The 18,259-nt window shown below is 47.1% G+C and overlaps 1 protein-coding gene across 6 annotated transcripts in view; it reads right to left on the bottom strand.

Moving 5' to 3' along the window:
• Nucleotides 1-18,259, bottom strand: part of ALPK3 (alpha kinase 3) — a 59,649-nt gene that overhangs the window by 27,864 nt on the left and 13,526 nt on the right. For 5 of the 6 annotated variants that reach the window (XM_031668381.1, XM_017960872.2, XM_017960873.2 and 2 more), the window contains 2 exons: nucleotides 9,447-9,564; nucleotides 7,592-8,846 (listed from right to left, as the gene is read on the bottom strand). In XM_031668381.1, coding sequence (XP_031524241.1) covers nucleotides 7,592-8,846; nucleotides 9,447-9,564 — 1,373 coding nt within the window. Of the gene's footprint in view, nucleotides 1-7,591; nucleotides 8,847-9,446; nucleotides 9,565-12,656; nucleotides 17,831-18,259 lie in introns of those variants that run through there. The other variant, XM_021940835.2, reaches the window with a different exon arrangement.

Raw genomic sequence — 18,259 nt, 5'->3', positions numbered from 1 at the left:
CCACGATGGTCTCAAACTCCTGACCTCAAGTGATCTGCCTGCCTCGGCTTCCCAAAGTACTGGGATTACAGGCATGAGCCACCACACCCGGCCTGCAGGGCTATTTGGATCCGCCATGTGTGTGTGCCACCCAGTGGCCAGTGTGGGACTTGAATGATGGTTCATTAGTGTTTTTATTCTCAAAGTTTTTTATTCTCCAAGTATTTCATTCTCAAAGTTTTTCATATGCTCTTCAGAATCAGATCCATGCAGGAACAGCTTGGGAATGAGCCCAGAAATGTAAAAAGAGTTTATAAACCCAGAGGTCATTAATGATTCTCAGAGGTCATTTTCCCAAGCTTTTCCCTCTCCATAGTTTCCCCCATATGGCCCCCTTTTTCAGTCCTCTGGCCAAATAGCTGGAGCTTCTTTTACCCCTCTCTGCCACATACTTTCACACATGAGTGTGTGATCTGCATCAAGGAAGAGACCCAGGAGAAAAAAAAAAGGAACAGGGACTTGTCCCACTCTTAGGATCACAGCTCCTCTGAATGGAGAGGGAAGATTCTCTTCTCTCAAAGTTTTAGGCGCCTGTGGCCTCTACTGCTACCACTGTCACTGCCAAGAAATCTCTTTTCCATTCCTGAAGCCTGATCTAGAGAGCTTCTGGAGCTCTCTCTGCCCATGTTAATGTTTACATCTGGTCTCGAACTCCTGGCTTCAAGTGATCCGCCCATCTCAGCCTCCTAAAGTACTGAGATTACAAGCACGAGCCAGTGTGCCCAGCAACCTGTGGGCCAATTTCTATCTTCTGGGGACTTATCTTCATTTCATGCTGAATATTACATTTGAAATACTTTTTAAAAATAATTTGAGGCTTAAGATGATGCTGTCATCCCCAGATATGATTTTTGTTTGCTTCTGCCAGGTGCCTGAGGGCACTAAGTATCTTGAACCACCTAATTCTAATTTCAGGGATTGAGATATTTCTTACCACATGACTTGGAGCTCATCAATACCTCAATACTGTGAGAGTAATTTACTTGATTCCCCTTTCTCCTAGGGTACAAACCTTCAGGGTCCCAACCCAAAACCCAGGGGGCTTACAAGGGCTCCCACTCTTGAGACCATGGGCTCTAATTTTTGTCTCCTTAGTCTCATGAGACTATCTAAACTATTGCTCAGTCTCTCATTCTCCTCTTCTGGCATAAGAAATACCTCCCAGGACAAAAGCTGTGTCAAATGCTGGGACTACCATTCTAGATTTCTATCTCCTCCCAGATCCTGGCCCAGTAATTCTTCACTTTGTCAGCTCTCCAGTGCCTTCAAGCAGATATTTTTATATTTTGCCTAGCTTTTCTAGTTGTCCTCAGTAGTTGAATTATCTAACCCAGCACTACCAGAAGCTGATATTGAATAACTGTTAGTTCTCTTCCTTTTCTGTGTCACTCCTGGCCTTAGATAATGTTACAATTGGTGCTAAACAAACCAAAGCAGTACACAAGACATAGAAAGGAAGAAAAAATGTTGAGAAGCTTTCAATGCATTTAGGCATCAAAATTAGGATAGGATGGTTTTACATTCCCTCTCTAGCCCACAATCTCACCTTTGTTTCATGCTATTCATCCTTCCCAGAATGTCTTCCTTTTTCTCTTTCAGCTAATTCCTTTCCACCTGAGAATATTATCTTTTATATTTTAAAATTATATTAATTTTTTAATATGGCATTTCCCATAATAAATCTATACATGATGCCAACGAGTCTGGCCTCTTTCTAGATGCCTTCACTGGTGACTCCAGACCACACCGTTCTCCCTCTCTGAAAGTCCTCTGTTGTCATCATTCACCACATCCTCTTTGCACTTCTTTCTAGTGAGTCCAGTCCCCTCAATTCAGTAGATAATTCTTCAAGGCAAGGATCATGTCTCTCCTCAATCTCCCTCGATTCAACAGCTCTCAAAAGATATTTATATCCATGTCCTCCCTGAAAACTAAAGAGCCCTGATTGTGAGAGGAGAGTTCCCATGCTTTTGGAAGATCATCCTCAGGACCTTCAAGGCTTCTCAAAAAGAGACACTTAGGTCTCAAAGCATTCAGCAGGGCTCTCCCACACCTACATGGTCCTCTCCAAGGATTTTGGCAGATGGTGCATTCTACCATGTTCCCCTATGTACCTCAGCTCCAGAGATCTGAGGCAGTCCCAGAAAAAAAAAATCTCATAAAAAGCAGACTTTGAGGGCACTGAAGGCTAGTTTCCATTCATCAGCTACCTCCTGCCCCGAGAGAGAGCTGTGTGAACAGCATGCCTGGGCTGGAGGAGAAGCAGACATTCTTAACAACTCAAGATGCCCCAGCTGTACCATCTGTTCCTCACCCATACCCATGAGAGACGCCTAACTCGAGCTTCCAGAGGTACCCCTATTCCCAGGAAAGAAAATCAAGACGGAGTAAGAGGGCACTGGCATAATATCCCAGAAACAGGGACCCTGAAAGTAACAAACCCTAACAAGAGACACGCTGGGCTCAAATGAATTAAAAAACAAACAGAACTTAAAAAGAGAGATGAGAAAGAAGATTTGGATCATGGAAATGGAGACTGTGGTCCCAAATGAGAAGGCTAAATACTAAGGTATTGGTTCTTCCAAAGTTTTACTAAAAGCCCATTCAAAATACAAATATGCCTTTAGTTATCCACAAAAGGATTTAACAGGCTTTATAATCTTGTTAAATGTAATTCATGACTATTTAAAAAATGGTGAACAAAAAATTATAAAGTAAAAAACAATGGTATCTAGGAGTTTGGAGAATTTCAAACAATGATTCTATAGTTTTCCTAGAGGAATAAACAAGAGATAATAGTTAAAAAAAAAATTTTAAAGGAGTGTAAGAGAAGAACTTGCCCTGCCAGAAAGCAAACCTGTAAAAATTCAAACAAGATTGTCTTATAAAAAATCAACACACAGATGAATGCATTATGACAGATGTATATGTAGGAATTAAAATTGGCTCTAGTATGCATAAGAATTAGTGTATCAGGAAAGAAAAACTAAATAATAGATATGGTTTGAATATTCCACAAATAATGTTGAGGAAAATTACCTATTAGTCAAAAATCAAGCCAGAGACTGATGCTATATTATACACCCAAATACATTTCAGATTAACTTAAAAATCAAATGAAAGAATTCAAACAACAAAAATTAGCAAAAATACAGATTACTACTTAATCTAAGACCAGGGAAGGAAAGCATAAAAACTATGAAAAAAAGGTTAAAATATTTGTACTATACCATCTTATATAGTCATTAAAAATAAAGTTCTTTTGAAGATTTTTTAGAAATCATGGCAAATGCTCATGAAATGATGAGAAGAAAGCAGGATACTCATGCCTTTAATCCTAGCACTTTGGGAGGCTAAGGCAGATCATGAGGTCAGGAGTTCAAGACCAGCCTGGCCAAAAAGGGTGAAACCCCGTCTCTACTAAAAATACAAAAATTAGCCAGGCATGATGGTATGTGCCTATAATCCCAGCTACTAAGGGGCTGAGGTGGGAGAATCGCTTGAACCCAGGAGGTTGAGGTTGCAGTGAGCTGAGATCATGCCACTGTACTCCAGCCTGGGCTACAGAGCAAGACTCCATCTAAAAAAAAACAAAAAAAGAAGAAGAAAGAAAGAAAACAGGATATAAAACTGGATCAGAATAAAATGCATATTAAATGGTTAAAAAGGCCAGCACACTGGCTCACACCTGTAATTCCAGCACTTTGGGAGGCTGAGGCAGGCAGATCACCTGAGGTCAGGAGTTTGAGACCAGCGTGGCCAACATGGTGAAACCCCGTCTTTACTAAAAATGCAAAAAATTACTCAAGCGTGGTGGCAGGTGCCTCTAATCCCAGCTACTCTGGAGGCTGAGGCAGGATAATCGCTTGAACCCGGGAAGCGGAGGTTGCAGTGAGCTGAGACCACGCAGACTCCAGAGACAGAGCGAGACTCTGTCTCAAAAAAAAAACAAAAACAAAAACAAAAGTGTAAAAACCTACATAAACTACATATACACATAAAAAGATTGGTAGATACACCAAGATGTCCCTTCATCTCTTGGGTGATAATCATCTCTGGATGGTAGATAATAGGTGGATTTTTACTTTCTTTTTTCTTTCTTTATTTCTTCTTTTTTGAGATGGAGTTTTGCTCTTGTTGCCCAGGCTGGAGTGCAATGGTGCAATCTCAGCAACCTCTGCCTCCTGGGTTCAAGTGATTCTCCTGCCTCAGCCTCCTGAGTAGCTGGGATTACAGGCAACCACCATCACCCCCAACTAAATTTTGTTTGTATTTTTTCTAGTAGAGATGGGGTTTCACCATGTTGGCCAAGCTGGTCTTGAACTCCTGACCTAGGTGATCTACCCGCCTTGGCTTCCCAAAGTGCTGGGATGACAGGCATCATTGTGCCTGGCCTTACTTTCTACTTCAAGTTTTCAGAGTTTCCTCCGTATTTTCTACTATGACCATTTTTTTAATAATAAAAATATAACTGTTTTTTCAAAAAAATTTGGCAGGATGAGAGTATGAAAAAACAGACCAGGCTGTTTTATCACACTTGTAATAGCAGCACTTTGGGAGGCCAAGGTGAGAGGATCACTGGAGCCCAGGAGTTCGAGACCAGCTTGGGCAACATGACAACACCCTGTCTCTACACAAAATTTTTTAAAAAAGAAAAAAATAGCCAGGCATGGCAGCACACGCCTGTAGTCTCGGGCATGGAACCTGGGAGGCTAAGGCAGGAGAATCGCTTGAGCCCAGGAGGTTGAGACTGCAGTGAGCCATGATCGCACCACGGCACTCCAGCCTGGGTGACAAACAAAGCAAGTTCCTGTCCCAAATAAAAAAAAAAAATCAAATTCATCCACTAAAAAGCAACAGCTTAAAAGTATACATACATAGATGTTAAACGTGTTTCACATGTATGACCTATTTAACAATTTTTTTAAGTTAAAAAAAAAAGGTTTTTGGCTTTGTTCTGTGTCTGTGGGTGGTTTTTTTTTTTTTTTTTTTTTTTGGTTTGGTTTTTTTTTTAAGACAGAGTCTCTGTAGCCCAGACTGGAGTGCAGTGGCGCAGTCTCGGTTTACTGCAACCTCCGCCTCCCAGGTTCTAGCAATTCTCCTGACTCAGCCACCCAAGTGGCCAGAATTACAGGCACATGCTACCACACCCGGCTAATTTTTTGTATTTTTAGTAAAGATGGGGTTTCACCATGTTGGCCAAGCTGGTTTCAAACTCCTAACCCCAAGTGATGAACCTGCTTCGGCCTTCCAAAGTGCTGGGATTACAGGCGTGAGCCACCACGCCTGGCCTAACCATGAGGTTTTTGTAGGAGCAGTGGAACCAACACAGACAACCTCTCAGTTACCACACTGCCTGAGCCCCTCCTCCTACCTTTGAGAGGCAAGGAAGAGGGGGCTGGTACTTCCTCCTCTGGCCCTACCAGGAGGATGCCACCATCTGGTATGGGGTTCCTCACCCTTTAGGCAGAGAAGCTAGATTTGCACACTAACTTGGCCAACAGCCTGGTCCCTTCCTAAATGAGCTATGAGGGCCTATGAGAGCCATCTCTTCCAAAAGGCCCTGCTGTCCAGCCTGTGGGCTGTTAGGCATGTGCAGCAGCCCTACAAAGCCTTCCCTGGGCCACTGTGAACTTACCACTCCATTGGCCAAAACTACATGAGACCAGGCATGAGGGGGGGCAAGAGTCAGGAACAGGTTCCAGAAAGTCTAGTTTGAAGTCCCTGAGGTTTGTTCCACTCCAAAGCCCTCTGAACTACTGTTCCTACAGTCTGACCTTAGCACCCATGAAATAAAACCATTTCCCATGGTCACCCTTGAAACTAGTCTTTCTCTCCTTCCCGCCATGAAAGTTCTCTCCGTGGGAAAGCCCCTCCTGTTCTCCACAAAGCATCCTTTCCCCTTTGCTCTCTGCGAGGTGCTGTATCAGCTTGTCCCTCATGTGCTTCCCTTCACTGCTCCGAGAAACCACCTGTCCTCTGTCCCTATCCCTGGGAAACACTGCTTTCCTCCTGTTCCCCCATGAAGCCATTCCCGGATCCATAACTCCTGCTTCCTCTACCCCAAGAAATAGTCTCATCTTAGTTCTCACCAAAACCAGAGGCTGTCTCCACTTAAGGTTATCAGATTTAGCAAAAAGAAATACTGCGCTGGGCATGGTGGCTCATGCCTGTAATCCCAACATTTTGGGAGGCTGAGGTGGGCAGATCACTTGAGATCAGGAGTTCGAGATCAGCTTGGCCAACATGGCAAAACCCCATCTCTACTAAAAATACAAAAATTAGCCAGGCATGGTGCCTCATACCTTTAATTCCAACTACTTGGAAGGCTGAGACACAAGAATCGCTTGAACCCGGGAGTTGGAGGCCGCAGTGAGCTGAGATCGCACCACTGTACTGCATTCCAGCCTGGGCAACTCCATTTCAAAAAACAAACAAACAAAAAACAAACAAAAAAACCAAAGAAAGAAATACTAGACACCCAGTTAAATTGGGATTTCAAATAAATAACCAGTATTTCTCAGTGTAAATATGTTCCATCTATTTTATCCACCCCAGCCAGCTCCACTCTTGAAATATTTCTCCTTCTGTCACTCATAAGAAACACTGTCTTCTTTCTGTTCCACTATAAAACACTCTGTCTCCCAAAACCTCTGTGAAATAATGCCCTCTAAGCCCCTGAAACATGAAGCAATAACCAAAAGGGACAAATTGTTTCTTTCCTGCCCTCTCAATCCCGCCCCTCAAGCTCCTTAATGCTGCCACCCATTGCCTCTTTGGGGAGTGGACACTCCACTACCCCTGTCTCCACACAAAACATCATCTTTTCTCTGTGGGCTACCCGTTCCCTAGAAGGTGATGGCACTCCTGTTATCAAGTAAAACACTTTTCTTCTGTTTCCCACCATAGTCGTATCTGATCCCAACTGCCACTTACTTAGTTCTTAGTGGGCACCAGATTCTTACAGCAGCCCTATGAAGTAGGTATTATTATTATTATTATTCCAGTTTTACAACTGGCTCTAGATCACACCATGTTAAGGCAGTCAGATTTGCTTATAGGTATGCCTGACTTCAGAACCTTAGATAAACCCAGATTTAACCAGCATTTCCTGGACATTCAGCTTTGTTAAAAATCTCACGAGCAGCCAAGTTGCCACCTGCTGTACACTAGGGCACACACCTGCTCCTCCATCTCCCCCATGAAACACTGTTGCCTCAGCAAAGCCCACAGAAAGCTCTCCACTGACCCCCTTTCCCACCCCAGAGAATACTATCTTCTTCCATCTCCCTCCAGGGCACAGTCCCCTTGGCTGTGAACTCCTACACTCCCAGAAGAGGGTCACAGTCAGGCTGTGCTGCCCACATGCCTGGCATCAGGAAACGGGCTGGGGCGAAGGGCATGCCTGCGGTCCCTGTAGCTGGCACTCCAGTCCCTCCCCACCCCTTTCTATAAATAGCCCACCGCTCACTGGCTGCCGGAGCAGTTGCAGCAAGTTTCCATGAGGTCAGCTTCCCAGAGCAGCCTCCAAGCACCCAACACCCACACTTACCTCTCCTGGAGTCCTGTGGCCTGCTTGCCCCTGCAGTGGGCTGTCCCGGGTGCCATGTCTCCGCCGGGCAGGGGGTGTCGGCACCTGGACAGAGGCCTGAGGTGGGGCCTTCCCTAAGCTCTGGGCCCCACATTCTGGAGCTTGACTCAGAGAAGAAATGGGCTTACTGTCGGTGGTGGCCTCTCCTTTGGGCTTTGGAGGGGCGAATCTCTTTCTGTTGAAAGGCCTAGTGGGCTGGGGGGTGAAGGAGTGTGTGGGCTGGCCAGGAGCACCAGGCACCCCCTCATCTCTAGCCCCAATGGGTGCCTTCCCCTTGAGACTCTCTCCAGGCGCCTGGACACTCAGGGTCTGGGGGCCGTCTTCCCCCGGAAGTCTGACTGCCCGGGTGTTCTCCAGGTACATGTCCTTCAAGGAGAAATACACTTCCTGGCCTGGGCCCGAGCCCGGGCCAGGGGCCAGGGCCGGGGCAGGGGCCTTCTGGGCCTTGTCTGGAGTGCCCACAGCAGAGGTTGGCTTCCTGGTACTATCTGTGCCAGAGGACCCAGGCCCCCGTGCAGCCCTGCCTCTGGGCTGGGTCTGAACCTGCTCCACGCCCGCGGGCCCCTGAGTCCCGCAGGAGTCAGGCTCGTCTGAGTTGGGGATGCAGTTTTCTGAAGAAAGGCGCCTTCGGGCTGCCTTCTCTAACTCTGGCTTCCGCAGGCCTTGCTTGGATTCCTCATCTTTCTTTTTCTTCTTGGCCCCACTCTCCTCTTTGAGGACTCTCTGAGGCCCCAGCTCCATGGCGTCACAGATGTATGTCAGCAAGCCATGCTCTCCGTCCTCCCCATTCTCGGGGGCAGCCTCCCCGTTGGTGGTCACTTCTCCAGAAGCAAAACTGTTGATCAGGCCCAAACCTGAGTGCTGAGCAGACTCAGTCTCTCCCTCCTGCCAAACCGCCAGGGTCCCACCCTCAGGCTCCCTGGTAGGGACCGAGGGGTCCAGCGCTTCAGCCCCACTCAGTCGCCGCTTTCGCTGGAAGCGGTCGGGGCTGAGCTTGCGCAGCGTGTCGGCCTCCCCTGGCGCTGCCTTCTCGTGCTTCCAGCTCTGCTCGATCTCGCGCAGCTTTGCCGCAGCCTTGCGCTTCAACTTGGCGAACCAGCGCTGGTGGATCTTGTACTCGGTCATGGTGCCCACCTCCAGGACCCCTGAGCAGGACACAATGCCCTTGCTGTTCTGGGCAGAGGCCTGGTAGATGGCGGCATCTTCTTCTCGACACCTAGAGGTAGGAGCGTGAGGTGCCACCTCTCCCCTCCTGGGAGGTGAGAGCCCCCACACCCCCCAGCCAGAGCCGTTCAGAGTCGGGCATGCTTCCCCCTCCCCACTGCAAGCCCTGCTGTGTGCCACGCCCCATCTCACACGTCACAACATACAACACCCTCCATTACAGTTGAGGGAACTGAGGCTGGCAAAAGGGTGGCGGCTGACCAAGGCCATACTGTCCCAGGAGGGATTAGACTTGGGGCCCAGGAGAGCTCCGTTCAGAAGCATGTGACCAACACAGCCCCTTGTGAAGTCATGATGATACAGTTGCTTTTTTTGGCTGCTGACCTCATGGAAAATATTTCTGTAGGTCAGGACCGCCACTGGTTGCACCAGCTCTCTGTCAGGAATACTCCCACCCTGGCCTTAGGAGCTCCCAGACACTGGAAGGCAGATGTGGTTCACCAGGTGGTTCAACCACACAGCAGAACCCCGCCCGCCATCCCCAGAGAGTGCCTGGGCATCTCCATCTAGACTACTCCATTTCTGAGGGCAGGACCCCAGCCAAAGGGCCCTCGGGAGGGCAGAGAGAGCAAAACAGGCCCTTCTCCCTCACCTGTACAGCTGCAGTGTGTGGCGGTTGCCCTGATGAGTAATCTCATATTTTGGCAAGCCACAGTAGCGGTCCAGCTCCGTATCATCCTTGTACCAGGTCACCTCTGGCTCTGGGTATCCTGAGAAAGAAGCAGGAGATTGGGTTGCAGGAAGGCCAGTTCCAAAATAATGGGAAGAGGCCAGGCACTGTGGCTCACACCTGTAATTCCAGCACTTTGGGAGGCTGAGGTAGGCAGATCACCTGAGGTCAGGAGTTTGAGACCAGCCTGGCCAACATGGTGAAACCCAGTCTCTACTAAAAATACAAAAAAAAATTACCCAGACATGGTGGCGGGCTCCTGTAATCCCAGCTCCTTGGGAGGCTGAGGCAGGAGAATCACTTGAACCCAGGAGGTGGAGGTTGCAGTGAGCCAAGATCTCGCCACTGCACTCCAGCCCAGGCGATAGAGTGAGACTCCATCTCAGTAATAATAATAATGATGATAATAATAATAATAATGGGAGGAGAGAACACGAGGCCATGGATTTCCAGACCACCTGAAGAGACTGGACAGGACCACCTGCCCCAGGCTTGCTGGAAGAACAGAGCCACCGTATGATAGCTCAGCTTATTTTTAGAAGCTGGTCCCTGTCAAAGCTGAAAACAATTCCCCCTCAGCAGTAGGAAGGAAAATATGGAGGAGAAACTTCCTAGCTTCCTAATGGGAAGGGAGACAAGGAGTTTCCAGAAATCCCTGGCTCCTGGGAATAAGCTTCCTTCTATAGTGGCCCGTTCTACTTCCTCAACTGCAGTAAGGGCTCTATCTACAGAGATCTCCTCCCCCATGTCCCACCATGAGCATCTCTTCCAAGAGCCCTCCTTTCATTTCAGGTTCCTGAACTGTTAGGATTATTTGACAACATGGCTAAAGCATCTATCTGTCCCCCCATTCATTCATTTACCTATCGTCCATCTGTCCACACATCTACACCTTCCTACCCACCCTGTCACTGCAGTGACACTGACTGAGGTGTCTGCCCAGCCCCTTCTCAGGCACTTCCAGCCCACCCACAGGAGGAGCTCCCAGCTGTTACTGTCACATATCCCTTATCTCTCTGTCCATAGTTGATTGGTTCAGTAATGGACAGCAAATCAGCTAATCTAGCTAATTATTTGACCAAGTATTTGGGAATTAGGACCTACAGACAGTCTACCATTGTGTCTGGAAATTTAGCTTCAAAAGAGTAGAGCAGCCATGTTCTGCCACGTGGACTGAGAAGCCAACACTACAGTGAGAGATGGAAAAAGGAAGTCGATGTTCAGGATTGAATAAGAAGTGGAAGACAGAGAGAGTTCCAAGATATTTCCAAGTACTAGTTCCATTCCTTGCCTGGGCACAGCTGCCCTCCTCTTGTCAATTCCATAAGAAGCCCCTCTGGACTTACCAATGAATGCTGATTCATATCTTAAGCTGACTGATCTGCATTACTTGCTCGAAATGAGACTGCTAACGTACATTCACTCAAAGATATATATTAAGTATACATGAAGAGCAAGCTAGGGTTATGAGGACACAGAACCACATGAGACAGGGTCTCTGCTCTCCAGGAGATTATTGTGCGAAAGAGAAGGTGAGACATGGCCAGGTGCAGTGGCTCAAGCCTGTAATCCCAGCACTTTGGAAGGCCAAGGCGGGCGGATCACGAGGTCAGGAGATCGAGACCATCCTGGCTAACACGGTGAAACCCCGTCTCTACTAAAAATACAAAAAAAATTAGCCAGGCATGGTGGCAGATGCCTGTAGTCCCAGCTGCTCAGGAGGCTGAGGCAGGAGAATGGCGTGAACCCGGGAGGCGGAGCTTGCAGTGAGCCGAGATCACACCACTGCACTCCAGCCTGGGCAACAGAACAAGACTCAGTCTCAAAAAAAAAAAAAGAAAAAAAAAGAAAAGGTGAGACATGGCATGCACCCGCACAAGGCAGCAATGCACCTAGCATCTGCACAGGTGCTCTGCCTTTCCTACTGCCTACAGATACACCATGCTCCAAAGTAAAGCTTCCCCTCAGTGGATCCTACCTGCTCGTGCCTAATCAAGGACATTTCTCCAGCAATTATTCCAGCTCGCTTCTGCATCATCAAATTTTTCCTCTCTGTTACATCTTTCCCATCAGCGTACAAGCCTGCTCTACTGTGTCTTTAAAAAGAACTTCCTTTGACCCCACAGCCTCCTCCAACCCCTGCTCTTATTTCTCTGCTCTCTGCTTTACAGAAAAATTCTTTGAAAGAGCTGCCTGTACTCACTGTCTTCATTTTCCTTACTCCAGTCAGACTTTTATAGCCTCTCTTGCACCAGAATTGCTCTTGTCAAAGTCACCCATAACTTGTACATTGCCAAATCCAATTCCTATGCCCATCTGCCTAATGCATCAGCAGTACCAAACCCACTTCCTGAAACCTTTGCTTCACTTGCTTTTAGGACACCACTCTTTCTAACTACTCCTCCTACTTCACTGGCTGCTTTTCCTGAGCTCTTCATCAGTCCTCCCCTCCCACCTAGACCTGCCCCAGAGCTCAGGCCCCAGAACCATTTTCCATACTCTATCCCTACTCACAACCCAGAAGGTCCTAATTCTGTCCTGTGGCTTTCAAATATATGTATGCTTATGGACTCCCAAATTTCTATCTCCAGCCCAGTCTTCTACCCCAGTCATTATTTCTGACTGCATACCTGGCATTTCCACTTGAAGGTCTAAGAGGTATCAAGCTTACCATGTCCCATCCAAGCTCCTTAGTCTGCCCTCCAAGCCAGTTCCCACAAATCTTAGTAAATAGCAACTTCATCCCTATATTTGGTTCAGGCCAAGACCTGGAGGCAATCCTGTATTCCTTTCCTTGTCTCACCTCTACTCCATCAAGCAATCTTGCTGGCCCTCCCTTAGAATATATCTAGAATCTGATCACTCCTTGCCATTCCGCACCAACAGCTTGATCCACATTCCCGTCACCTCACACCTCAATTCCTACAATAACCTCCTCACTGATCTCGCTGCTTGGCTCTCTTCAGCCCATTCTCAGCAGAAAAGACAGAGTGATCCTTTTAAATAATGTCAGATCATGGTGCCCCTTTGCTCAAAACACCCCAATTAGCTCCATTTCACGCAGCCCTCATGATCTGGGCCCTGTGACCATGCTGGCCCCACCTCCCTCCACTTTCCCCCAGCTTGCTGTACCCACTCATGTGGTCCTGCTGGCTTGCCTCACACACCATAGGAGCACCATGCCTTGACTCCTGCAGGGCTCTGTTACTTCTCTAGAGAGGCTTTCCCTACCACCCTGTGTAAAGCAGCAACACTGTCTCCCAGGCACTTGCTATTCCTCTTACTATGTTTATTTTTCTTCATAGAACACATTGCTACGTGACATATTATACACTTAGGAGTGTGTTGGTTTACGTCCATCCTTTCCATGACAAACATCAGCTCCATGACAGCAGGGACTTATCTGTGTTATTCACTGCTGTGTCCCCAGTTCCTAGAATAGTCCCTGGTATGGAATCAACACTCATTAAATATTTATAGATGAATAAATGAAGCAATGCACTAAGTGCTTAGGGCTGCAGAGAAGGGAGCAATCACCTCTGGCTAGAGACTCAGGAAAAGCTTTTGTAGTGAGTGGCACCTGAACTCAACTTGGAAGGTGGGCAGGATTTCAGGAAAGATGGGTTCCGTCCCTCCGATCTCCCGCTTCCCCTCAGCTCTCACGTCACCTGTACTTCCCCTTCACAGCACTAATCACAATACTGTCATTGACTACTTCCTTGCCTATCTCTCCTGCTAGACTTAGGTCCCATGTGGGTAGAAACTGTATCTTGTTCACTGCTATATCCCCACCACCTAAGACAGTGCCTGACACTGGTGTGGTAATTACTTAAAAGAAATCTGTGGGACGATAAGTAAATGAGTGAGTAGGGTGAACACACAAGGTGGATGGGAAGGGCATGCCTGACAAGGGAACCCCAACAGGAGAGGGGGAGGGTGACAAGCAAAGGGCATGCTGGGGAACTGCGTACAGGAGCAGGGAGCAGGGGAGGCGAGGCTGCAGCAGCGTTGGCCAGGAACAAACTCTGGGCAGCCCTGGCTGTAAAGCGAGCCCCATGTTTCCACTGTGAGCTAAACCCCCTGGTTACATCACTGTGTGTGTGGCCAGAGCCAGCACAGGTGTCCTCACCATCCTGTGAGATGATCTCATCCCTACAAGGGCCCAGCTCAGAGCCTCCCTACCCCATGACCCACCCAGCACAGCCTCAGTCTCCAGGGCATCTGAGTCCAGCCAGATGCTCGGGCAAGAGGGCAGGGGTGGGGCAAGGAGAGAGGAGTTGAATGGACCCCACAGCCCCAGGGCTGGGGCCTCAGCCTCCATGCCACCCTCTGGTGCTGCCTCTACACAGCGGGGGCCAATCCAATAGCTTAGGGGCTTCATAACCACAATGAGCTTTGGAAGCAAATTTATTTGGGAGAACACATTGCCTTGAGCCCTGAATAATGTGAACTATATCCTAAAATGCATAAAAGCAGGAGGGCTCTGGGTCCTTCACTCCCAACTATGCATTTGTGCATGTCCACAGGCAGGTGTGCACACACTTCCAGCCCTGGCCAGGAGAGCCCACAGCAGCACTTGAGCCTGTGGCCTTCCCTCGGCCCCTTCACACCCTGTGACATCTGTTTCACAGCCAGCAGACCTGACTCAAGAACCCACCTTGGAAACTTGCAGCCTTGTCCCAACCATTCCCAGTTCACAGAAGCTCTGATTCAAAAGAATAATGAATGGAAATGTAAAGTTTTCAAAAAGCTTTCAAATACATAGAATTTCATTTGACCCTCAGAACACTCCTGTGCAAATGATTGCTAACATTAATGAAGACTTACTATGTGCCAGATACTAAGCTGAATACTTCTCATGTATTATCTCATCTAATCCTCACAAAAATCCTATGAGGAATGCACTCTGCTACTAATCTCCAATTTAAGGACGAGGAAATTCCAGCTCATGAAATTAAAGCTCTTGTCCAAAGTTATCTAGCTAGCAAGTAGAGAGCCAGAATTCAAATCCCTCTCTTCTATAACACAGGCCAGTATTTTACTTCCTATTTTACACAAAAAGAAAATGAGGCTCAGAGAAGCTAAGTAACACCCAGGGTCACACAGCCAGCATGTGGCAAAGCCCTAGGTTTCCTTTTCCTTTCTCCAGTACTCTTTCCACTGAGGTTACTGGGACCAATATATAAGTTTTTGCTCCCAACAGTCATTTTTAGACTTACTTCTCTAAAAAAGTTTCTTCAGGAACATGGTCCTGTTTTAGAAGACTCAATCCCTTTGTACAACCTGCCCACTGTTGATGCTTCCTCCTTCCAGCCCAATATGAACATGTGCACCCACATGCAAACACACACACACACACACACAACATAGAATCTACAACAGAGTTGAGGAGAGTGGAGGAGGGAAGCCCCTGTGCTGGAGAGAGTGGGCTGCCTCAAGGAAGACAGTAGCACTCTGACCAGAGGGGCTCCTGGGGCAGACAGGAGCTAGCAGAGGCCCACTATCTTCCCATAAGCCTACTGTGAGTTGGAAGAACCCCAGGGCCTTGCCTCTCTTCTCCGTGACCCCAAGGGCTTCCATCACAGGTCAGCCAGCAGGAGCACTGCTGGCACAGATGACTCTCCCTCACCTGGACTAAGTTCTGACCACCAGGAAAGCATCACCTCTGCCTGGCAGGGCCCTGGTGGGCTCACTCATCCTAGCCTTGTTTAGGAAATGCTATCAGCAGTGAGGAAGGAAGAGTGCACGTGTGGTCACTCTGGAGACAAGCCAGGAGCAAAACAGCAGCCTCACACAGAGGCCAGTCTCAGCCAGAGATCCACCTCTCCAGTCTAGAGAGCTCCTGGGTCTAACCCTGACTCTTTAGTTTGCAGAACCTTCCACGTTGCCCCTCCTCTCCCCCCTCCCCTCTCCTACAGCCTGCATTTTCTCCTTGCTAATTGGAAAAGGCTTGTTTGAGGTGTACTGTGGTGATCATAGAGACCTCTTTCCTAATGTACTACACAAAACTCAGGAAAGCTGAGATTCTGAATGTATGTGAGGATGAGTGGGGGCAGGAGAGGAGAAGATCAACAATGGACTAAAGTATGGATATCAGAGGTAGCCAGAGCCCCAGAAACCTTACAGACTTCATTGGTAGTGTTGTAGATCTTGGCACAGTAGGTGCTATGATATACACAGTAGGTAGGTTGTATGAAATACAACCATACATCATAAAATAAATCTCTGAGCAGCCCTGCCTGGTCATCATGAGATGTGGCAGAAAAGGTTGCTCCTTTGGATTGGGCTTGAAACAGGGAACAGCTTACTTCCATGATGACACTGGGAATATTTGATAAAATACTCATGACTCTATAAGCCAGACTCATGTCTGGCATCTCCACATTGCTCTCAAACTCCGTGGCTACAAAGAAAAGAATGGAAAAGGAGAGGAAGGAGAGCCATCTCTGACACCTGCACGTCTCAAGTGGTCCCAGGTCCCCACTGCAGCTGCTGTTACCCAGGTATCAAAGCTGTGGCTGAAATGAACAGGCAATGTGGAAAGTAGAAAAGATACTGGTTTTGTCATCAGCACAGTCAAGGTTCACTGTGGTCATCTGATATGTACTGAGCATCTTTGTGCCAGCTCTGGAGAGGCATGATGTGTCAGGTGTGTGCCCTGTCCTTGTAGATGTCATGATCTTGTTGGGGAGAGAGATGTGTAAACAAAAAAACTATGTGGTGGAGGATGGAGCAAGAGCTCTCCTGGAAACACCGGAGATGACCTCCCAGAGGGCAAGCCCCTTGAAAGGTGAGAAGGATTTTGCCAGGCAGAAAACCAGTAGGCTTCTAGGTAAAAAGGCAGAATGAACATGCCATCTATCTTCACACCCTTCCTCAAGCTCACTAAACTGCCCTGAAAAGACTTTTTAATCAACGAAGATGAAGTGAACAGGCAAGGAGAGTAATAGGAGCAACAAAATTTTGAAACTTAGAAAGCAGATGGACAAGTGGAAACTGACTTAGCAGACTCAAGACAGCTCAACCCTAAGCTAGCAGTGGAGAAAACTGAGAACTATCCTTTTGACACCAGAAAATCCCCAAAGGGCCTAAGAATTGGCAAATTGGTACCTCTGGAACTGGGAGAAAGAGGAAGGAAGAAAGGTTAAAAGGTGCTTAGAAAATAGATCTCTGGAACCCTTCACCCATTCTATCTCACTGGATGACTGCTCCTTCCCCACCACAGCCAAAGGTGAAGTTTATTATTTGGAAATGTAAAAGTCTGCCCTGAGAGTAAGCCAGCATAACTGAGGGCATGACTATTCTATGAAAAATAGAAAAATGTAATAACCATGTATCATAAAATAAATGTCTTATGCTGAGAGCCCACCCAGCCCTCTGATCTGCATAACTCCCAGAAAACCTTTTGCTAGGAAACCTCACTAGTCCAAGAGGAAGAAACTAAAGAAACTTACTTGGCAGTTCCCAACAGTAGCTACCTAGATCACCCTACAGTAAACAGCCAAGTTTTCAGGTCCCTCCTCCTTGCTCAGAACCTCTGATCAGCTTGTAAGTCTCCTACTCTTGCTCACTGTCTGACAGCCAAAGATTTCTAGATATGGGAGGAAAGCCTGTAATTGAAGATTGATGACACAATTAAATTAAACAGAGAAAAAGCAAGACAGAAGAAAAACTACGCAAGGAAAAGGAAACTTTTAGTAAACTATCATTAATAAGCGTCTCAGACAGCTAAGAAAAGATACTACATTCATGAAAAGTGCAGGATGCTTACAGAAAATGACAAAAATTAAAACCCTTGGAAATTAAAATTCAGTAGAAGAGTTGAAAGATAAAACTGAGGAAATCTCCCAGAAAGTAGAGCAAAAGACAAACAGATGAAAGGGGAATAAAGGATAAGAAAATAAAAGTCCATGTCCAGGGGAACAGCTATCCAAACAGGAGTTCGTAAAGTAAGATGACAGAAAACAGGAGGATAAAATCAAATTTCCCAGAACTAAAGGCTCTCCGTTTCCAACTGAAAGCATCTAAGCATGTTCCAGGGTGAAGAGACCCATATCAAAATACATCATTATGAAATACCAGAACACTCTTACAAGCTTCCAGAGAGAAAAACTGGTCACATGCAAGGAATTAGGATCAAACTGTCTTCTCACTCTGAAAAGCAATATTGGAAGCAAAAAGATAATGGAACAATGTCTAAAATTCTGAAGGAAAATTATTTTCAGCTTCTAATTCTATACCCAGTCAAATTCCCAAGAAAAAGTAAAGTAGAAAAAAAGAGGCCGGGCACACTGGTTCATGCCTGCTATAATCCCAGCACTTTGGGAGGCCAAGGTGGGAGGATTGCTTGAGCCCAGGAGTTTGAGACCAGCCTGGCAACATAGTAGGACTTAGTCTCTACCACACACACACACATACACACACACACAAAATAAGCTGGGCATGGTGGCACATGCCTGTGGTCCCAGCTACTCAGGAGGCTGAGGCAAGAGGATCACCTGAGCCGGGGAGGTTGAGGCTACAGTGATCTGTGATCATGCCACTGCACTCCAGCCTGGGTGACAGAGGAAACCTTGCCTCAAAAAACCAACCAACCAACCAACCAACCAACCAACCAACCAACCAACCAGCCAACCAACAAAAACATTTTCAGACACAAGGAATCCAACATCTGTTTCCCATGTACTCTTTCTAGAAAGCTACCAAAACAAGAATGTAAATCAAGAAAGAAAAAA

The sequence above is a fragment of the Papio anubis genome, chromosome 7 (genome assembly GCF_008728515.1).
Source record: "Papio anubis isolate 15944 chromosome 7, Panubis1.0, whole genome shotgun sequence".
Taxonomy (NCBI): domain Eukaryota; kingdom Metazoa; phylum Chordata; class Mammalia; order Primates; family Cercopithecidae; genus Papio; species Papio anubis.
Note: the sequence above shows the minus strand (reverse complement) of the source record. Positions and strands in the feature narration are given on the sequence as shown.